Source organism: Pongo pygmaeus, chromosome 17 (genome assembly GCF_028885625.2).
Source record: "Pongo pygmaeus isolate AG05252 chromosome 17, NHGRI_mPonPyg2-v2.0_pri, whole genome shotgun sequence".
Classification (NCBI taxonomy): Eukaryota; Metazoa; Chordata; class Mammalia; order Primates; family Hominidae; genus Pongo; species Pongo pygmaeus.
Window position 1 is genome coordinate 32,364,218 of NC_072390.2, and position 21,252 is coordinate 32,385,469.

The 21,252-nt window shown below is 43.3% G+C and overlaps 1 protein-coding gene across 9 annotated transcripts in view; it reads left to right on the forward strand.

Moving 5' to 3' along the window:
- The window catches only part of LPIN2 (lipin 2), a 113,770-nt gene that overhangs the window by 89,615 nt on the left and 2,903 nt on the right, over positions 1-21,252 (forward strand). For 7 of the 9 annotated variants that reach the window (XM_063653456.1, XM_054460459.2, XM_063653460.1 and 4 more), the window contains 14 exons: positions 130-475; positions 3,732-3,831; positions 6,741-6,928; positions 9,030-9,123; positions 9,526-9,595; positions 10,386-10,475; positions 11,384-11,466; positions 12,814-12,958; positions 13,635-13,783; positions 14,321-14,407; positions 16,056-16,208; positions 16,604-16,718; positions 17,370-17,473; positions 17,812-21,235. In XM_063653456.1, coding sequence (XP_063509526.1) covers positions 130-475; positions 3,732-3,831; positions 6,741-6,928; positions 9,030-9,123; positions 9,526-9,595; positions 10,386-10,475; positions 11,384-11,466; positions 12,814-12,958; positions 13,635-13,783; positions 14,321-14,407; positions 16,056-16,208; positions 16,604-16,718; positions 17,370-17,473; positions 17,812-17,956 — 1,869 coding nt within the window. In that variant the 3' untranslated portion in view covers positions 17,957-21,235. Of the gene's footprint in view, positions 1-129; positions 476-3,731; positions 3,832-6,740; positions 6,929-9,029; positions 9,124-9,525; positions 9,596-10,385; positions 10,476-11,383; positions 11,467-12,813; positions 12,959-13,634; positions 13,784-14,320; positions 14,408-16,055; positions 16,209-16,603; positions 16,719-17,369; positions 17,474-17,811; positions 21,236-21,252 lie in introns of those variants that run through there. The other 2 variants (XM_063653458.1, XM_063653457.1) reach the window with 1 other exon arrangement.

The following is a 21,252-nucleotide window of genomic DNA, read 5'->3' on the forward strand; positions in this document are numbered from 1 at the left end:
ATGTACAAACTAAGATATTTAATGAATGTGTTAAATTAAAAATAAAATGAACACATTGCCAGCTTAGGAAATAGATTATAACAAATACTCTGAAAGTAGTTTAATTTTTAAACAATTTAACTTTTTTAGGTCAGCAAAAGAGAACGATCTGACCATCATCCTAGGACAGCTACAATTACACCATCAGAAAATACTCATTTTCGGGTAATTCCCAGTGAGGACAACCTCATAAGTGAAGTTGAGAAGGATGCTTCCATGGAAGACACTGTCTGTACCATAGTGAAGCCCAAACCCAGAGCCCTGGGTACACAGATGAGCGACCCAACGTCTGTGGCAGAGCTTCTCGAACCTCCTCTTGGGAGTACTCAGATTTCATCTATGTTAGATGCAGACCACCTTCCCAACCCAGCCTTAGCGGAGGCGCCCTCAGAATCCAAACCGGCAGCTAAAGTAGACTCGCCGTCAAAGAAGAAAGGTAATCGTTTGTTTAATTTGGCTCCAGGTACTCTCAAATTAGATGGTAAATTATTTCAGTGTTCCACATAACATGTGATGGCTGCCTCTGTATTTGTACTCACCAGTCGAAACCCATCATGCTTTTTTTTTTTTTTTTTTTTAGCTGGAGTTTCGCTCTTGTTGCCCAGACTGGAGTGCAATTGCGTGATCTCGGCTAACTGCAACTTCCGCCTCCCGGGTTCAAGCAATTCTCCTGCCTCAGCCTCCCGAGTAGCTGGGGTTACAGGCACACACCACCATCCCCGGCTGATTTTTTGTATTTTTAGTAGAGATGGCATTTCACCATGTTGGCCAGGCTGGTCTTGAACTCCTGACCTCAGGTGATCTGCCCGCCTCGGCCTCCCAAAGTGCTGGGATTACAGGTGTGAGCCACCGTGCCCAGGCCTATCACTCACTTTCTTACAATTGCTTTCCATGGCATCCCCCTGGAAAGTCCAGTTGGAGCAGGGCCTGACTTGCACACTGCTGTCTCCTGACTCTTGCTACTCAGTGGGTTCTTGAGAAGCATTTACTGAGAAAACAAATAATGAGTTGTAATCAATTGATGAGTAAACTTAACCACTTTATTGATTAGGTATGTCAGTAAAGTGAAATAGAATCTTAAAAAATTAGAATAGAGAAAAAATATTTTCACTTGAAACATCTTAGCTGAGGCTAAATTAGGTAGGTTTTTTAGCAGTAATATCGGATAAAAATCAATGCATACTAATTATGATTATGAGTATGTGCTTTCTTTTGCTGATTATTTCCCTCTAAAATAGGTAGAAGGCTAGGTACAGTGGCTCACACCTGTAATCCCAGTACTTTGGAAGCTGAGGTGGATGGATCACTTGAGCTCAGGATTTCAAGATCAGCCTGGGCAACATAGTGAAACCCTGTCTCTATCAAACATAAAAAACTGAGCCTGGCATGGTGGCGTTCATCTGTGGTCCCAGCTACTTGGGAGGCTGAGGTGGGAAGATCGCTTGAGCCCTGGGGCAGAGGTTGCAATGAGCCAAGATCACGCCACTCCATTCCAGCCTGGATAATAGAGTGAGACCCTGTCTCAAAAATAATAATAATAAATAAAAATTACCTCAAAAAGTTATTCTAATCACCTGAGCCCAGGGAGGTCGAGACTGCAGTGAGCTGTGATTGCACCACTGCACTCTAACCCATGTGACAGAGTGAGAGCCTGTCTCAAAAAAAAAATAAAATAAGTAGAGAAAACATCCAACTTTTGGTTCAACAGTTCTTCCTCACTTTTGGAACACAAGTTTAATAAATCAGAACATCCTTACTATTTGAAAATAAAAAGCCAACCGTGGATACTTGGTACAGTAAGAGTCAGAACATATATATTCTGAACTCTGGCCTTGGATCCTATTTTTAGGAAATTGTGAAACCGTCTCTAAAATTACCCAACATCATATATAGCCAATTACGTATTTCACTTAAAAAAAAAATTCTAGCACCAAAGATTAGGTAATTATAAACCAACTTAATATATATTAGGTATGGACCTTCAAGTTCACTCAGAAATAATTTATCTAAAATGAAAGAATGTGACTGTCAAAGGTGTTGGTGATCAGATAAAACCATCTAGCTAATGGTGGGTTAACTTGGCACCTGCTCTTCCACCAAAGGCCTGTAGCCACTTGTTATACTCTAAGAAATGTTAAGGGGGGAAATCCAGTTCTTTTAGGATGAATGCTTTGTTTTTGGAACTAATGACTCCTGTTCTTAGCACACAGTGCAGGATCTGACTAGACACAGGAACCCTGAGTGGTTTTTACTATTCTTTTGGCCTCATTCTTTTTCCCCTCTACTTTTTATTATACATTTTTGCCCTCCCTCTCTCCTCAACCCCTCTCTCCCTACATCTCTCCATTCATCCACATACAGTGTTTTATTAATAAAACATTTGAAAACAAATTGCAGGCATGACATTTCACTCTTAGATATGCCAGGATATACCTTCTAAGAATGTGAACATTCTCTGCATAGCCCCAGTACTATTGTCATCTTGAAGAATTCATGTTTACATTTTCCTAATTGTACCAAGAATATTTTTTTAGCTGGCCTGTTTTCCAAGCCAAAATTGCATCAGGGTTCACATGTTGCATTTGATTTTTATGTTTCTTTTAATCTTTTTTATTTTAGAACTCTCTCTCATACACCCATACACACCCTCATACCCACTCTACACCCGTGATAGTAACCTTTTAAAGAGCCCAGCCAGTGTCTTCTAGGCTCTCTCATGTTCTGGATTTGTCTAATTGTTTTTTTGAAGGTGACATTCCTATATTTTCTTAACTGGGAGTTAGCTCTAGAACATACTGCCCACTATAAATGGAATATGAATCACGTGTAATTTTGAATCACCTCATTGCCACTTTTAAGAAAGTAAAATAAGGTGAAATTAAGTTTAGTGATATATTTCATCTAAGCCAATAAATCCAAAATATAATTTTAATATGTAATCAATATAAAATTATTAGTGAAGTATCTTAAAAGTAGTGTGTTTTACGCATTTTTAACATATTTTGTGTACCTCACTTTAGCAACAGTTTAAATGCTCAGTAGCCACATGTGGCTGCTGTTCACTAGAGTGGGCAGTACAGATCTAGAGGCTTAGAGTTATTGTTTGAATTGAAGATGACTTTATTGCATATATTGGGTACTCATATTGTATCTCATGATGACCACTAATAGTAATGCTGAACGTGATTATTGTTTCAGATGTTATCTGCCACATCTATCCATTGTGAAGTATTTGTTGTCCTTTTGTAGTTAGAAGGTAATGCAGGGTGGATATTTGGGCACCATGTGAATATCCTGTGCCCAGACAACCTTCCCTTCATGGTTTTAGAGTGATGCCCTCGTTCCCAATGCAGGTGGTTGCCTTAAGTTTGGTCATGCCTGTTCTTAGACCTATAAATACAAAAAAGACTTCACCATTAAAATATAAATTATTTAGGGGCTAGTATTACTCAATTAACAGCAAATGAGAGAATTGAGTAAAATCAAAGTATATGTATGGAGCACTGAACTTCTCTTCTATTGGCATGGATGGCTGAGAACCAACCTAAGTAAAAAGGTTGGTTGACACCTTTAAAATTAAAACCCTATTCAAATCCTGCTTGTCAGTCTTACTGTTTGCAAACGTTTGTGTGTTTTGCAGAGTTGTAAATGAAGAATAACTAAATTCTTACCTCTGATTTTTTTTTAAACAGGTATTCACAAAAGAAGCCAACACCAGGGACCTGATGATATTTACCTTGATGACTTAAAGGGTCTAGAACCTGAAGTTGCAGCTCTTTATTTCCCTAAAAGGTAGAGTGGTCCTTATTTATTGAAGGACAGCTCTGAAATAGTCTAGTTATTTCTAGAGTAAAACATTTCATCTCAGGAAAAAGGAACAAGATGATGGTGTCCTTTAGCTAAATCTGATGATGGCTTCAGGTTTTGGAAAATTTACAAATAGTGCATGTCTTATTTCAATATAGTGACTTGAAATTAATAATTACTTATGAAGACATTTTCAATACAATGGGGAGAGAGATACTAGTTAAACCTACATAAGGGTATATGACTTCTGATTAACATTTCCTGTAGTGGTTAATACAAACTCAACATGCTTGGGAAAGTTTTTTAGCGTTTATTTTATTATGTGTTTTAAAAGAAACACATCTTTATTTGAAAATGTTTTCCAAAGAACGCTTTCACTTCTTTGGCGTCTGAGATCCTGAGCCTTTTCTGAACTGGGTCTGGGTCTGGTGAGGCACTGCCCCCGTGGCCCGTGTTCCCCACATCCCCTGCAGCTCCACAGCTGCCATCCAGCCTCCCTCACTGTCCCGCACCATTTTCCCTTTGAATTACTTCAAATATGGGCCTCAAATATGATATACTTGGACTGCCTTCCCAAGTTCATTTCCACTCTTAGGGGAATTCTGTTAAACTCCTACTCTGTGGTTACAAAAAAACAACTTTTCTCCACGGAAATTATGACTTGAATATACTGAGCCATAGGCACACATAATTAAACACTTGTAAATGAATTACTGAAAAGTATATATATTTTTTATTTGGAATAGAAAGATGGGATTGACATAAAGCTATTTAATTTTTTTACAGGTATTTTGGGAAAGTTCTTAAAACTCCTTTCTAGCTCTGTCCTAAATTTATCTCAACATATCTACTTCATTTGAAGTAATAGTTGGATTTTTTTAAGGTGAAAAAACTGAAATGGCTTAATTTTAACAGTAGGAAAGTTCAAATATAAGCTGTCATAGAATTACCACTTTTTCCCCCACATTTCCCAGGCCTTAATCATTTATTTATATTGGTATTCCTTAGGGATATGTCTTAGTTTCTCTTTTAAAAAATGAGGAGAGTAACTAAGGTGATGATACCTTACTCCACTCTACTGTAATTTAACTGTTCACAGTCACTGTCCATGCACTAAGTAAGCTTCTTACCTCATTAACTATTTCTTGAAACATTTCATAAATACTTAAAGATAGTGAGTGAGACTCTTGTAATCCATGTAAGCATTAGTCATGTCATGATCCTTAGCATCTTCATTACCAAATTTACAGTATTTGTAATTATCACTAAACTTTAATATAAATCACACACTTTTGTATTTGGTGGCATCCTGAGTTAGATGGCATCCCCATGTGTGTAGATGTTGTTACTGGTTGGGGTAACACTAGCTGCTGTAGAGGTGGAACTCCTGATCTCGTTGGTCTACCGTGATGGAATTTTGTTTCTTGCCCCTGTGACAACGCTCTGTGTTGGTGTTTAGCGGGAGGCCTTGCCCACAGGGATTCAGGAACACAGGCTCCTTTCACCTTGAGGCTCTCCCATCCCCATAGGGTCTCAGAGTCCAGAGTTTACAGGCAGCAGAGAAAGGAATGAGCATCGCATAGGAGAGGGCCCCTGGGGAGGGGCACCATGTATGCCTTCTGTCCATATTCATGGCTTGGTCATGTGCTCATGTGGCCACACCTGACTGCAAGGGGGCCTTGCCGTGTGCCCCGGAGAAAGAGGAGACAGGTGTGGTAAACACAGAAGGGTTGGCCTTGCCCCCTCACCCCCAGTATAACAACAGGTCTGCTGATTTTCTGTTTCCAGTGAGAACATTCTGTCAGTCCAGTTAATCTCAATTTTGTGGGTATGAGTGTGCATTGCTATTAAGAGGAAAAAACATCCAAAAACCTGAATTTTTTTGATTCAAATGGGAAACAGCTTTTGAAACTGTTACCTAGTGACAACATATCTGTAGTCTGCTGCCACCTACTGCTTAAAGATGAGATTTGTTTGAAAGAGCCAGTAAACCTCTGGGTCATTGTTTTTTTAAATCAACATAAAAAATACTGACTTTTTGAATAAAATAAGTGAATTTGAAAATTCTCAATATCTCAAATGTGACATTAAATACCTATTCAAAGGGTATAGAGTAGTAAGCATTGGTGACTGTGAGACTTAAGGTGCTGTGCCATTCATGATTATTCTCTCTCAGATTTACACTTCATTGCATACACGTAAGGTTTCCCTTGATCACCTTCTGAAACCTGGCTTCTGTGCCTTATCTTGAAAAATGAAAATATTCAGTAACCTCATCTTTAGCTCCTGGAAGAACAGTTACATCCAGTTTATTTCTGAATACGTTTCTTTTTCTAGATGGGTCTTGCCTCTGGAGAATTTGCTCGTTTAATTTCTCCTTCCTTCTTTGTGAGGTAATAGGCGAACTTAGAAAAGTTTTGGTTTTAAAGAATATAGCCTTGGACTACAGTAATTTTCTACAGGATGTGTAAAGTGCCACAGCTTTTTCTAGGACGTTAGGATCAAAGGTTTCTAAACATCAGATTTTCTTAATTACCCTGTCATTTTCATCATGGAAATGTAAATAAATACTTATAACTATTTTACTCCTTTAATTAAAAATCAGAAAGGCCATAGTTGAAATGTTTGCATTATTATGAATGACTGTGGTGATTTTGTGACATATTTACTATATTCACAGTTAATTTCTCACTAGTACTATATTAGGTTATCTTTCATGTCATTTATGATATGATTCTAAACCCTACCTAAGAAAAGTTATGCCTGATTGTAGGTCCATCTGTTCTTTTTAGGGAATGTGTTATTTGGTTTGAGCCCCCAGAGAACCATGCAGTAAACTAGGAATTCAAGGAGTTGTAATAAAGCACATCTTTTTCCCCATCCCCTGTCCACAGTGAATCGGAGCCTGGCTCCAGGCAGTGGCCCGAGTCTGACACACTCTCTGGCTCCCAGTCCCCACAGTCCGTGGGAAGCGCAGCTGCAGATAGCGGCACTGAGTGCCTCTCAGATTCTGCCATGGACTTGCCTGACGTTACCCTCTCCCTTTGTGGGGGCCTCAGTGAAAATGGAGAAATTTCGAAAGGTACGTTGGGTGTTTGTGCCCCGTCTTCATTTCAGAGAGCAATCTGGTCATCACTTGGTTAAAACTTACCATGTAGCCGTTTCAGGATATTTACATTCTTTAGGGATCTTGTGCAGGTAACAGGTATATTCTGTAATGTCAGACCCTTATACCCTCATTTTAGGTCTTAATTGACACCTCTTTATGGGGTGACTTTGAGGTATTGTGCCCTTAAAGGCTCTAATTTCAAATTAAGAGGTTGGGAGTTACCAGGCCGCCCTGTTTTCTGAGCCGCCAGGGTGCGATCATCACACTGCACCAGTTTTCTCATCTGTAAAGTTACAGAAACATTTGTGAGACTGGGGCCCAGCTGCCCTTCTGGAAAGCACTGGGCCTTAGACATGAATATAGGGCCCTGAAGTTGTAGAAAATTGATTGTCCACTGAGTAAATGGTCTTTCTGGCAAAAATTAGGAGGATTACTTTCTGTATAAGGCTGGAGGGTTGGCCCACGAGAGTAAAGCTTGCTCAGGAATCGGGAGGGAGTTTAGCAGAGATGTCAGGATGCCTATATGCTGGGCTGAGTCCCGTGTGCATCTGTCCTCAATTCATCAGCATTTTTTTTTTTTAACCTTCCTTTTAAAACTGAACTCTTAGTATTTCTCAGTTTGGCCTGTGGCCCCTGTTTGATTTTCTTCTAAGGGAAGATTTTCTTTCCGTGACTAGTGTCATCTTTTGTCTTCCCTCTCCCTTAGAGGAACTGAAGGCGTGATGTGGCAGACTGCATGGCCAGAAGCTCAGGACCATGGGTTCCTGAAGTCTTTCCTTTCCAGGGTCACAGGAAGCTCATTATGCCTCTTCCCTGTCTCTTCATTGTTTGTTTGCTTTATATTTTGCAAGAAATTTAAAGTGTGTTATGGCCAATGGTTCATTCTAAGGACAAAGTTAAATAGGTCACATTCTTTTTGTAATCCTCTTAAATGTTCAGTTTAAAAAATTATATGCGAGGGAATGAGAAATATAAAATGTAGGTAAAATATAAAAGTTACACCTTTGTTTTAAATATTGGTGACTTAGTCTGGTAGAGTTGATTGGAAGAGGCAGAAATGGCAAGTAAATGTAAGTAATACACACATTACCTGGAGAAACAATCCAAGTGAGCAGTTTCTCTGTTAGCCTAGATCTAGGAGAATACAGGTTTAGGAACAGGGTACAAAAATTCATGGAAAGCCCTCATTCACTCTGCAAGAACTTGGGATTTATTTCACAGACCTTGAGCCAAATTCTAGGTTTTTTGTTTTGCATTGTTTTGTTTTCTTAATTCTCCAAGCAATTGTAACATATGTATTTTGTTGTTGTTGTTCTTATTATTTAAGACAGAGCCTTGCTCTGTCACCCAGGCTGGAGTGCAGTGGCACCATCTCAGCTCACTGCAACCTCCATCTCCTGGGTTCAAGCGATTGTCATGCCTGCCTCAGCCTCCCAAGTAGCTGGAATTACAGGTTGGCACCACCACACCCGGCTAATTTTTGTATTTTTAGTAGAGATGGGGTTTCACCGTATTGGCCAGGCTAGTCCCTAACTCCTGACCTCAAGTGATCGGCCCACATCGGCCTCCCAAAGTGTTGGAATTACAGGCGTGAGCCACTGTGCCTGGCCCAAATAATTTTAAGATATGTTTTGATAAAATGTTGCTTGCTAAAGCCGTAAGACCCCTATGAATATTCCCCAGTTATGCCGTTGCATGTCAGTAAAGTTTCTTCCTCTGAGAATAGAACTTACAGTTTTCGTGTGTGTGTGTGTCTGTCTGTCTGTGTCTGTCTGCCATCCCTCTCTAGCCACATCTGTATGTATTTTTTTTGAAAGTCTCTGGCATGTCCCTTTTTACTAGTTTATTTGTTTTCACTGAGAGACAGTGGAAAAGGAGAATAGAAAAGAAGTGTTCTTTCTTGTCCTGGGGAAAAAAAGCGTCTGACATTTTGCTTTTGATGAATATTCAAAAATTAGTTTTTTTAGAAAGATGAGTTTAGCCTGCAATTTCTGCAATGCAGAGAGTATTATAATAATCTCATATAGGGATTTATGTAATCTGTAACCAAATTGATTATTATTTTACATTGCAGAAAAATTCATGGAGCATATCATTACTTATCACGAATTTGCAGAAAACCCTGGACTTATAGACAATCCTAACCTTGTAATAAGGATATATAATCGGTAAATACTCCTGCTTTTATAATTGTTAAATACTCTTGCAGTTTTTTTACAAGCGCCATTTTTAACTGTTACTTATAAAAGTTTTCCTTCTTATAAAACTTGTCATCTCATATAAATTAGCCAATGGGCAATGGCTTTGAAGGGAAAGTAAAGCTTCAATTTTATTTTTAAATGAAGCATTGAAATGTTACTCTGATAGATTTTACGGCTTCTCTGTTCAGAGAAGTTGTGCTTGAAATGAAGGGTTATTCATGTGACAAAAAATTTAGCTGATCATCTTTATTGAAAAGAATAAGCAATTTTATATGTCACTTCTCTCCTCTCTCCCTTCCTGATTCCCTCCCCTTCTCTCTCGCTCACTTTCACTGTGTAATGGTTTTGCACAATTTTTGTTTCTCACAGTTACTATAACTGGGCTTTGGCAGCTCCCATGATCCTTAGCTTGCAAGTATTCCAGAAGAGCTTGCCTAAGGTGAGGCGATCCACCATCTGCTGCCTTTCCGAAAGCATCCACAGTGTCTAGTACTTAAACAAATCCATGTGTGCATATTTCTGAACTGGGTACTATTCAAAGTTTTACTTGAGCTTAATATTTAATATAAAATATCAAAGTCATATGTACCCACTAAAAATATCGCATGCCCAAACTCTAGGAAATTAGCAGGGCTGCCACTTCTTTATTTCATTCTTATTAGATATAAATACTAGTTTCTGATGGTCTGTAAAAGTTGAGAGATTTTACTAATCATAAGTTAAATATGGAATGAATGAAAAAAACTTTTTCTCCCGTTAATATGGGAAGAAGCAGCAAGAAGAAGGTGATGTAGCCAAGAGAAGCTTGACATCAGTGTGGTTAGGGCAGATGGTGGCTAACATACCTGTTATATACAAACTCACAATTGGTTTTTAATCTGTCCACCAAGAAGACATCATCAGCCTAGTTGGTCCTTTTAACTCATGAGAACCACATTTTCCAAAGATAGATAAATGAGATTTGCTCACCTGTCAGCCCTTAAGGTCCTACATAGCAGACCGCCTGGTCTCATGCCACAGAGCTGTCACAAAGCTGTGCTGCCATGAAAGCAGGATGGGGTCTGTCTCTCAGAGGTGTTAAAAACGCTAGAGGAGTCTGGGAGGTGTGGAGAGAGCATCGCTCACGTTCTCACATTCCATAGTAAGGCCCCGTCCTTCAGGCTAGCATAGAAGGTAGGTGCTGTGTGGCCAATAGATTGCCCAGACTAACCCAGGTTGGTTGTTTTCAGGCCACAGTTGAGTCCTGGGTCAAAGACAAGATGCCAAAGAAATCTGGTCGCTGGTGGTTTTGGCGAAAGAGAGAAAGCATGACCAAACAGGTAACAGACCTAGAGGTCATTGTTTCCATGGGCTGAAAGAAATGAATCTTTCATTTATTCAAAAAACCTTTTTGTCAGTCACAGGAATGTGGACTGTATAGGGCTATTTTACCATATAGCAGTTTCCATTTTTGAGCACTTAGGATGTGCAGGTGCTGTCCCAAGTGGTCCTTTATAGCTCAGCACTAGAGATGTTTGAGTTGCGATTTCACAGGTAAGGAAACTTGGGTGCTTCATGAAGTCACGTAACTGGTGAGAGACGGAGCTGGGGCAAGACCTTGAGTCTGACTCCAGAGCCTGTGCTCTTTCTACTTCACTGCATTACCTATCAGATAGGAGCAGAAGGTTATCGTCCGCTGGCATAGTTCCAGATACAAATAACCAGAATCTGTTCCACCAGGTCTCCATAGAAATTTATCCAGAGAACCATACTAAACAAGCAGCAGAGCAAGTCTTTTTTTCCCCAACACCTTCTGAAAAAGAGGGTTCAGGGAGTTTTCACCATTTTTCAAATGTCAGAAGGAAAGTCTTGCCTGAACCAAGTTCATGTCCACGTCAGCAAGGGGGCTGCCTTTCAGTCCCTTCTGCACGTGGTGAGTTACTCCCGGGAGGAGGAGGAAGCTGGGGACCTAACAAGTTTGGGCCGCTTGTATTATGTTTTGTGACTTGAAATGGTGCTCTTAAAATGTTTTACTTCTGGGTAGGGACAGTGATTTGCGTAGAAGCACATGACTTCTGTCTTAGGTTTCTAATTCTTTGGCTCAGAATAGAGAAAGTCTGGTTTTTGAGCATTTTTAAGTTGTGGGTTCAGAAAGCAGTTGTGTTCTTTCCTAGAGAGGGCTGCTGATGAACTTGGCTTATCTTTAGGGAAAAAATTGCTTGTTGCCATTATCATCTTGCTGTTACAGCTGCCAGAATCCAAGGAGGGAAAATCTGAGGCACCGCCAGCCAGTGACCTGCCATCCAGCTCCAAGGAGCCAGCCAGTGCCAGGTGGGTGCCCTGTCCTCTGCCCAGCTCATAGCACTCAGGCCCTCCTAGCAGGGCCATTACTTCTGAGTTGATTTTGGCAGCTTGTTTAGTTCTTGGGAACATCTTCTACAGATATTACATGATGTGATATATTTGTGCCACTCAGCAAATGACAACTGCTTTTCTAAAAAACATCACCAGCTTAGAAAAATAAATACCCTACCTCCTTGTGGAGCCGTGGCATCAGTGTATGGGAAGGGGTTATGAGGAATGTTTTAGCCGTGTTGTCCCTGGTGCCCCTGCTCCCCCTGCATCCCATCCGGAGCCAAAGGGAGACATAAAAAATAATCTCAAGGTTGGCTTGGGTGGGTTTCATTTCCTGGAAGAAACAGCATTCTTTGGACAGTTAGGGTGAGCAGCCCTGAGAGGAGTTGCTCGTGATATGCCCTGTTCCTGCTTCTGCCTGTCCACCTCCCCCAGGCCAGTGCGTGCATGCTTCTTCCAGCCCTTGGCTGTCTCATTTAGTGTCTAAGGCTGAGGGTTTATTTTCTTGCCCCTTACCACCCCCCATCCTATATCTTTTAAGGGGTGTCTAAAATTTTTCTTACTAGTTTTTGTTTTTTCTAGAGTCTTACTGTGTCAGTCAGGCTGGGGTGCAATGGCATAATCATAGCTCCTCGGCTCATGCAATCCTCCTGAGTAGCTGGGACTACAGGCGTGGGACACCATGCCTGGCTAATTTTTAAATTTGTATTTTGTAGAGACAGAGTCTTGCTGTATTGCCCAGGCTGGTCTCAAACTCCTGGGCTCAAGCAGTCCTCCTGCCTCAGCCTCCCAAGTAGTTAGGACCACAGACAAGTGTCACTACCTCTGGCTAATTTTTAAATGTTTCATAGAAACTAGGTCTCCCTGTGTTGCCCAGGCTGGTCTCAAACTCCTGGGCTCAAGGTGTCCTCCTAACTCGGCCTCCCAAAGTGTTGGGATTACAGGTGTGAGGCACCGCACCCAGCCCCTAGTTTTGTTAAATCATTGTAAACGATTACGTTTTCTTTAATTTGTACCTTGTGAAACATACATACCCTCTTCAACAAGAGTCAGTAGACCTTCTAGCATTCACTGGGCATAGCAGAAAATAGCAGGTCGTAGTCAGAAGGTAAGTGCTTGCCAGTTATGAAAGTGGCCTTATCAGTTAACAATATGAATATTTCAGGCATACAGAGCTGTGGATATGGGAGAATGGCAGAAGGGATAACTCTACCCATTCCTAGAAAGGATTTAGGATATCTTTATTTTCTTGATCCTAAATGAAAAGCTCTCATCAATAAAATGCCCTGCTGCCTCTTCCGTAACTGGGCTAATGTTGAACAGGCCGGCTGAGAATGACTCCTCGAGTGATGAGGGGTCACAGGAGCTCGAAGAATCCATCACAGTGGACCCCATCCCCACAGAGCCCCTGAGCCACGGCAGCACAACTTCATATAAGAAGTCTCTCCGCCTCTCCTCAGACCAGATCGTGAGTCTTGCATGATCCGTGTTGTCCAGTAGGACTTACTTTAGTAATGGTTTAATTTGATGCACATCCTCTTCTGTCCACACGTCCCCAGCTGCATACACGCCATACGGCATGGTCGTGTCAATGCCTATCCACAGTGGAACCACGACCCCTTCCCCCAAGAGCTATCAGGCCCACCTGGGGAACCTGAGGCTTGGGTGCTGCCACCCACCCCAGACCTCCTTCCTCCATCTCTTGAGAGTCAGTTGTACACAGCTAACCCAGCGCTGAGCCAGGTACTGTCTCTTAGGAGCCACAGCAATAGAGAAATGACATGTTAGACACAATTTCTCCTCTTCTTTCCCACCCTGACTTTGACCCATTTTCCATATGAAAAGGTCTTGCTGGGACCAGAGCAGGCTGGGGCTAAAGCAGTAATTCTCAGGTGTGGAAGAAGAGTAGTAGACCTCTTGCTTTGTGGGTGTTCAGAGAAGTCCCTGGAATCCCAAAATACTGTTCAGGCAGTGGCTCCCTCGGCATTGTGAGCTGCGCTTGGCACAGGGTGGGCTGTGTCTAAGACCACGGAAACCATCCTGCCTCTTGTTGGGATTCCGAGACACCAGTTGTTCTGAAAATTTTTAAATAGTTTCAAACTATGTTTTCAGCGATTTTCTTTATTCTTATGCTTTTTAAAAAGGCAAAACTGAAGCTCCATGATGGCCCAAATGATGTTGTGTTTAGTATTACAACCCAGTATCAAGGCACCTGTCGCTGTGCAGGGACCATTTACCTGTGGAACTGGAATGACAAGATCATCATTTCTGATATTGATGGGACAATAACCAAGTAAGCTCAATCCTTCGGGTGGGTGGCAAGGAACAGCCCCGTGCTCAGGGAGGGGCAGGCAGTGTATGGTGGGGAGTTCCTCACCTGGGGCTCGAAGCCCTCAGCCAAGGCATTTTATAAGCCATATGCCCTGAGGCGTCCCCAGTGTAGTCCACATGGGGTCATTTTTTTGCATGGAGGAGATGGTGAGGGTGCATAACAAATGTCAGAAATCACTTTTGGAAAGATTTAGTTATTTGGTTTCAATTCTGATACGAAAACCAGCCCCTTGACATTGGGGTGGAGGAAAAGAGAATGTGTGGTAGTCAGTTACCTCCAAACACACACATCTGGCACTCATGAGACTCCACTTTCAGAAGCACCTCAGTGGGTGCATTTGCATGGGATGGCCTTGCAGTTGCTTGAAGCTGTGATTAAATCCCCTTTCAAGAGTGTCCCTCCACCAATTAGTTATTGGCAGCTGATAGTCAACCAAATAGGAAAACGCTCTATGTGTTTGATTCCTGATACCTTTTCCTGTTTCTACCATCTTCTTAGGTCGGATGCTTTGGGACAGATTCTCCCACAGCTGGGCAAAGACTGGACTCACCAGGGTATAGCAAAGCTCTACCATTCCATCAATGAGTAGGTACCCTCCCCACATATTAACTCGCTCTGGTGAGCTGGAAGCTTGCTTTAAGAACTATAGAACAGTGGTATAAGGCTTCAGTCCACATGAGTCATGTGTTTATGCTGAAGCATTTCCGCTCTTCCTCACTCCTTTCCCGTTGATGGTGTGGGAGCCGTGTGTACCTGGCATTGGCATCGAACCTGTGTCATCTCAGCTAATCCTCACGGTGCTGTGTTTCAGGCACTACCTACATCTATAACTAGAATGACAGTTTTTTTTTAGCTAGAATTTAACAAGATAGCTGATTTTCATTTTTGGTTTATTTTCTGGGTATTTTATTTTTTTATTTTTTTTTTATTTTTTTGAGATGGAGTTTTGCTCTTGTCGCCCAGGCTGAAGTGCAATGGTGCAACCTTGGCTCACTGCAGTGTCCGCCTCCCAGGTTCAAGTGATTCTTCTGCCTCAGTCTCCCAAGTAGCTGGGATTACCGGCACGTGCCATCACACCCAGCTAATTTTGTATTTTTAGTACAGATGGGGTTTCATCATGTTGGTCAGGCTGGTCTTGAACTCCGAACCTCAGGTGATTCCCCCGCCTCGGCCTCCCAAAGTGCTGGGATTACAGGCATGAGCTATCGCGCCCAGCCTTAAAATTCTATTTCTTTGAGTAGATAGTGCATGCATGCATGGGGGAAATAGTTCTTGCATGGGCTGCTCTCTCTTGGGGCACGAGTAGATAGTGCATGCATGCATGGGGGAAATAGTTCTTGCATGGGCTGCTCTCTCTTGGGGCACCCTTTGAGGGGAAGATAGCCGTGCCATGGCCTTTGTGGGTTCCTAATACATATATTACATTGATCTGAAGAATCTCAGTGTCTTCAGCATTAGTTGAGAATGCCATAATATGAAAATTACAAATATGTCAGTTACCTGGGTATAATTTTGCTTCTTGTCTGATGGAGTGGTTTGCATCTTGCACATTGCCTTTATAAATAAGATCCCCTATATCTTTTCTTTACAGTGGGTAATTTAAAGATAGTCCAAGATTTTTTCTATCCTCTAATCTGGCTTTCATGGACTAGATGCTGAACATTTTATATCAGTACTTACAAATTTAACATAATCCTTAGTTGCCTGTACCTCCATTTTTTTCCCACGTTTTCCATGGAAAGGGGAAACCTCTATAATCCTAAGAAGTTTCCTGCTGAATTTGAGAATTTGGTTTTCACAGTAAATGAGAGGAACTTTATGTGGATCTTTTAAAAGAAAAGTGTGGGTTGGGCGTGGTGGCTCACACCTGTAATCCCAGCACTTTGGGAGGCTGAGGTGGGCAGATCACCTGAGGTTGGGAGCTCAAGACCAACCTAGCCAACATGGTGAAACCCTGTCTCTACTAAAAAATATAAAAATTAGCCAGGCATGGTGTCGCATGCCTCTGTAATCCCAGCTACTTGGGAGGCTAAGGCAGGAGAATTGCTTGAATCCAGGAGGTGGAGGTTGCAGTGAGCTGAGATGACGCCACAGCACTCCAGCCTGAGTAACAGAGTGAGACTCAAAAAAAAAAAAAAACCACAAAAAAAACAAAGAAAAGTATGGGGTTTTTTTTTTTTTCTTTTTTCTCTTAGCCAGAACATGTGGGCTAACAGGGTGTGTTTTCTTTCAGGAACGGCTACAAGTTTCTGTACTGCTCGGCCCGTGCCATTGGCATGGCTGACATGACCCGTGGCTACCTGCACTGGGTTAATGACAAGGGCACAATCTTGCCCCGGGGCCCCCTGATGCTGTCCCCCAGCAGCTTGTTCTCCGCTTTCCACAGGTACCTCTCCAGCAGGCAGCCCGCTGCCCCAGCATGTGGGCGGGGCTGGGCCCAAGGTCGGGGGATGTGTGGGAAGAGACATCAGATGTTGGAGCCGCCACGCCTCTCCCGGTTCTTTGGTCCCTGGTGGTGTCCTACCACATACTGCTCACTTGCCATGTGGCGGGCCTGGTGAAGAAAGGCAGGTTCTAGGAACTGTCAAGTTTTCTCCTTCCCTAAACTTCATCACTCAGATTTTCTTAGTTATTAGACTGGCAAAGAAGGAGAAGGAAGGATTCCAGTTACAAAGGATTGAAGAAATTGGGTGGTTGTGAGCACTAAAATTTTTTTAGGACCACTCACTGGGGAAAACGACCATTTTGAGATTGGTGATTGTATTTGTATTTTTTTCTTAGAGAAGTGATAGAAAAGAAACCAGAGAAGTTCAAAATTGAGTGTCTAAATGATATCAAGAATCTGTTTGCCCCGTCCAAGCAGCCCTTCTATGCTGCCTTTGGAAACCGTCCAAATGTGAGTATCTCCTGGGCTCTGGGTTCTGATGTGGGTGAAATTCAGAGGGATGTACTTCGTGGGGTGTAGCCACGTCCCAATTCTCAAAGCAGTTTTGTAAGCAAAATGAGACATCTGTTCTGCTTGTTCGGTTTTCACTTGATCTGTTCCAAATATCTATAGCAACTGGGAAGGTCCTGTAGGTGCAGATCTGCCCCAGAATTTATACGAAGGACACTTTTCCATCGTTTCTGTGGCTGCCATTCCATTTCCTCAGGCAGCTCCGGCTCCTCTTCTAAGCAGTTCTAAGCTACGTCCTTGGATCACCCCAGAGCCAGGATCAGTGCTGGCCCTTCGCTAGCACTTTCCAACCTGCCTCCCTTCTGCAGGGCCATCGGGCCTCAGGTGTGCAGAAGATGTGGCCTCTCTGGCCTCTTCTGCGCCAGGGCCCCTGGCTTCCCCTTGGTGGCTGCCCAAGTTTTGTGACTCTCCAAGCACCACTCTGTAGTTTAGGTTTGTCTAAAGCTCAGTTTCGGTGGCAACTGCACTGTGCTGCCTCCGCATGTTTTCTGTCGAGTCTGTCTGTGCAGTGCTTCTGGCTCACAAGGAGCCTGAGAAGTATCTCCTGAATTCTCCTCCCTGGAATCACCCGCTTGCTGTTTTCTTCTGCAGGATGTCTATGCCTACACACAAGTTGGAGTTCCAGACTGTAGAATATTCACCGTGAACCCCAAGGGTGAATTAATACAAGAAAGAACCAAAGGAAACAAGTCATCGTAAGTACATTCTCAGCTCTCAGCCCAGCACCCTGCAGCCAGGGGTACAGTTGGGGACAGACAGACCCTGTCCTTTTCCCCCGATCCTTGAGATCAGGCCCCGATAAAGGATCAGCTGCATCTCCTCTGTGGGTATCTCTCTTTCACAATATCTGTTTGAGGGGTCTCTGGTTATCCTAGACTTGTAAGAGGGAGTTTGAGCCCTGTGATGGGACTGAGGCCTGCCTCTGAACCTGCCCACTTGAGCAATCTGAGTGACAACTTCACAGCCCCCCATCTTGTGCCTTTGACCGATCTTGAAGTAATAGCCTGTGCCTCTTCTCCAACCTTTCTCTTAGGTATCACAGGCTGAGTGAGCTTGTGGAGCATGTGTTCCCCCTTCTCAGTAAGGAGCAGAATTCCGCTTTTCCCTGCCCGGAGTTCAGCTCCTTCTGCTACTGGCGAGACCCGATCCCTGAAGTGGACCTGGATGACCTGTCTTGAGGCAGCACCTCAGTGGGTGGGCAGGGCTTGGTCCCCCTCCCCACAGCAAGGGAAGGCAGCTGGCTCTTCTGCTGAGCTCAGACACCAGCCTTCCCCAGCGGGGACGGGTGCTCCTTGAGCTGGTCCCGCCATCCTCCTTTGCCTTCCCAGGCCGGCTGCTCAGGCTCAGCAGGTCTGCAGCTCAGCTCCTGAAAGGAGAAGGGAGGAACTGGGCCTGGGGCTGGAGGCCTGGGATCCCTCCTTCGTGGGTCGCACACGTTTCCTGCTGTGAGCTGGGGGCTCCTTCCATTGCATCATTTTGAAGGAAGAAAAAGCAGCTAAAAAAGAGTGGACCAAAACACTGCACACAGTGAAGTGTTCCAGTTTCCACTGGGCAGTTGAGGTGGCTTCTGTAACCAGGGCTGTCTTCAGATGTCAGGGTCCCTGAACTGCTGCGGGCCCAGTCAGTGATGCTGGCTGAAGCTGCCTGTGCACGTTTCTTCTCTGGGTGCCTCATTTCCTGCTACACTGAAGGGGTCAGCTGCTCCAGTGGGCCAAGTTGGGCAGGATCCCCGCCCCTGCAGGGCCCATGCACCAGAGCCACTGAGCCCAGTCCCACAAACCTGGCCCTCTTTGGGGAAATATCCCCACAGAGCATCCTCCTCTCATCTGTGACAACTCCATGAGCCCTTAATTTCTTAGACCTCACCAGAAGAACAGGTCTCACAAGTATATATTTGATGTCTGTAATAAACGTGGGAAGGTGGGTCTTAAAACAGACCAAACCCCGCCCTGCCCCCAACAACTCTGCTTTTAGGGAGGCCTCAGAAATGCAGACAGGCGGTTGAGTGGGGTCCTGGGAAGAGCGCTGGATCCCTCTGTTTGCTGCCTGGTGTGGGCCTTTGGAAAGTGTCTTGCCTTGGGACAGGATTTCTAAAATTCTGTGATTCAGATTTGTCAGGGAAGCACAGTGAAGCTTGCTTAAAGGCACTGGCCAACAGTGTGTGACTTTGGCTTTTGGAATCACCCCCTGTAATCGGGCCCGTGAAAGCAGTGTCAAAGAGGGGTCTTGGAGCTCCTATGGAGCAGACTGCCACCCGAGCAGTGTCCCCAACCTAGCCCTGTGAGACCCCATGGGGACACGGATGCCTACGTATTTTCACTAAAATATACATGGTAGCTCCATTTACTGATGCGGCGGTAATGAGCTCACATCATGTCTGAAGAGACGGCACCAGGGAAAGGTGTGCCATAAGCTGCTCCAGAGCTTTTGGTATGCTGAGTGTTGACAGAGCTGCACTGTTAACATTGAGAGAACTGTCAGGAGCCCAGAACCAACCCCAGGTCTTGGTCTCCATTGGTGAGAACACAGGACATGGTGGTTCCTGAGCAGAGAGGGATCTGCAGATATAGGCTTGGTGCTCGGGGTGGTCTCATGGCCAACTCTTCATGCCCCTGCCGTTGTAGTGGAACCTCTACATGTTTTAGTTTGCTTCACCTAAAATAATGCTGATCTAGAGATAGAGAAATAGGGGTGGTTATTTTTCCAGATTGGAGAGTTGAAAGTCCCTGACTGATTTCAGCCATTTTTCCTAGTGCTTGTCGGATGCAGAGACAATGTTGAAATCTCCTAAACACAGTTCTCAGTGGCAAAACCTAGGAAGGCTCATGTTCCCAGAGAAGGGACCACATGAGCCTTCTCCCGTGCAAAGCTTCCCCCAGCTTAAATAGTTTATAAGGACTAATTGTTTAATGAGTTTATTTATCTACAGTAGGTTAGGGAGCCTGGGTTCTGTTTATATGAAGTTCTACCCAGTTTGTGAATTCTAGTACAGCAGCCATGCAGCCACCTTATTTCATAGATGCCATCTGTGTGTCCTCTTGACTGCCTTCTATTTAGAGGAAGAAAGAGCTTTATGTGTTTAACTGAGCTTATAGTAGGACTTCTTTGCATATGTATGGTACTGAAAAATCTTAATATACATCGTTAATCCTTTTTAGGTTGTCCTTTAAAGAGTTTTTGACTAGTTTTTCTTGACAGCTCTTCTCTTTGGACACATGGGCCTTCTTAGAGGGTTCAGTCTAGGACCCGGCTCTCCTGGCCCTGTGTTGAGGGTAGCTGGTCCCTCTGTCCCTGTGTCTGCTAGCACTAGACTTTGTTGCTGCAGATTGATCCAGTGGGTACATAGGCTAATTAATGTGAGTCTTTTTCCTTGTTTAAAGGAGTCCCTCTTGCTGAAAGTAGATGATTACTATTGCTGTAGTGTTAGGAAAGTATTAAGTTTGTGCTGAAAATCCATTGCCATTTGGTACAAATGACATTTGTTCTTTCTGTGAAAGAGATGCCCTCGAGTGTGTTTGTACACAAACCCTTAGGATGGTGAGTTGAAGCATCACCCTCGCGCTATCTTCAGTGACGGGTGACGGCTCAGGGAGATGGCAGACAGATTGGGCTCTAAGTCATTATTCTCTCAGTTACTCCATTGGTGAAATGGCCCTTTCCCTCTTTGCAGTTCAGTATAAGTCTCGTATTTGCTTTGCTGTCTTTGTGCTGAAGCTCGTCCTGTGTGAGTTGCTGTCTGCCTCTTGTCAGGCTGTGAGGTGCTCGTGTAGACCTGGAGCATGCAGGCTGCCTCCGTTTTTGGGTACTGTGTTGTGTTTTGCTCTGTCTAAAAACATCTGCATAGTTTTCAACTGGAAAAAGAAAAAACTTAAAAATGGGATGTCCTAAAATGAAAGCTGCTCAAAGTCACAGAACAACCGAGGGACAGAGGAGATTGGATGACTGGGAAGCGCTGGCCCGAAACAGCCCCTGCAACTGTGGGGCCTGCACACAGCCCTTCCACAGGCCAACCCTTTAAAGAATAAACAAGTCGGCTCTTTCACTTTTTACAAGTTGGCAAAAACAGACTTCCAGGGAATTTCATCTTTTTATCATCCTATGATGTTTTCCCATGTTTTAGAGCTTCCAGGGTTTAATAAAACTGGTTAAAAATTGAGTCTTTCCCTGAAGTAAGTGCTCTTTCCAGGTGAAAACTCCTCTTTTGGTTTTGTTTGAAAGTAAGAAAGGGGGGGGAAACTTTGCTCTTTTAATAATTATGTTCAGCCTATGATGAAGCATTTGATTATTAGACAGCAATGTCACTAATAAGTTTTAAGTTGTCCAAAGTTAATTGTAAACATCAGTACAGTACTCTTAGTTACAGTAAAGCAATTGTCGCAAGACGAATGGCTAATATTTTGGTGCAGTGTTTGATGTTCAAAACAAAATGTTACAACAATAAACGAACATAAACTGAATGCATTTGGCTCTTTTT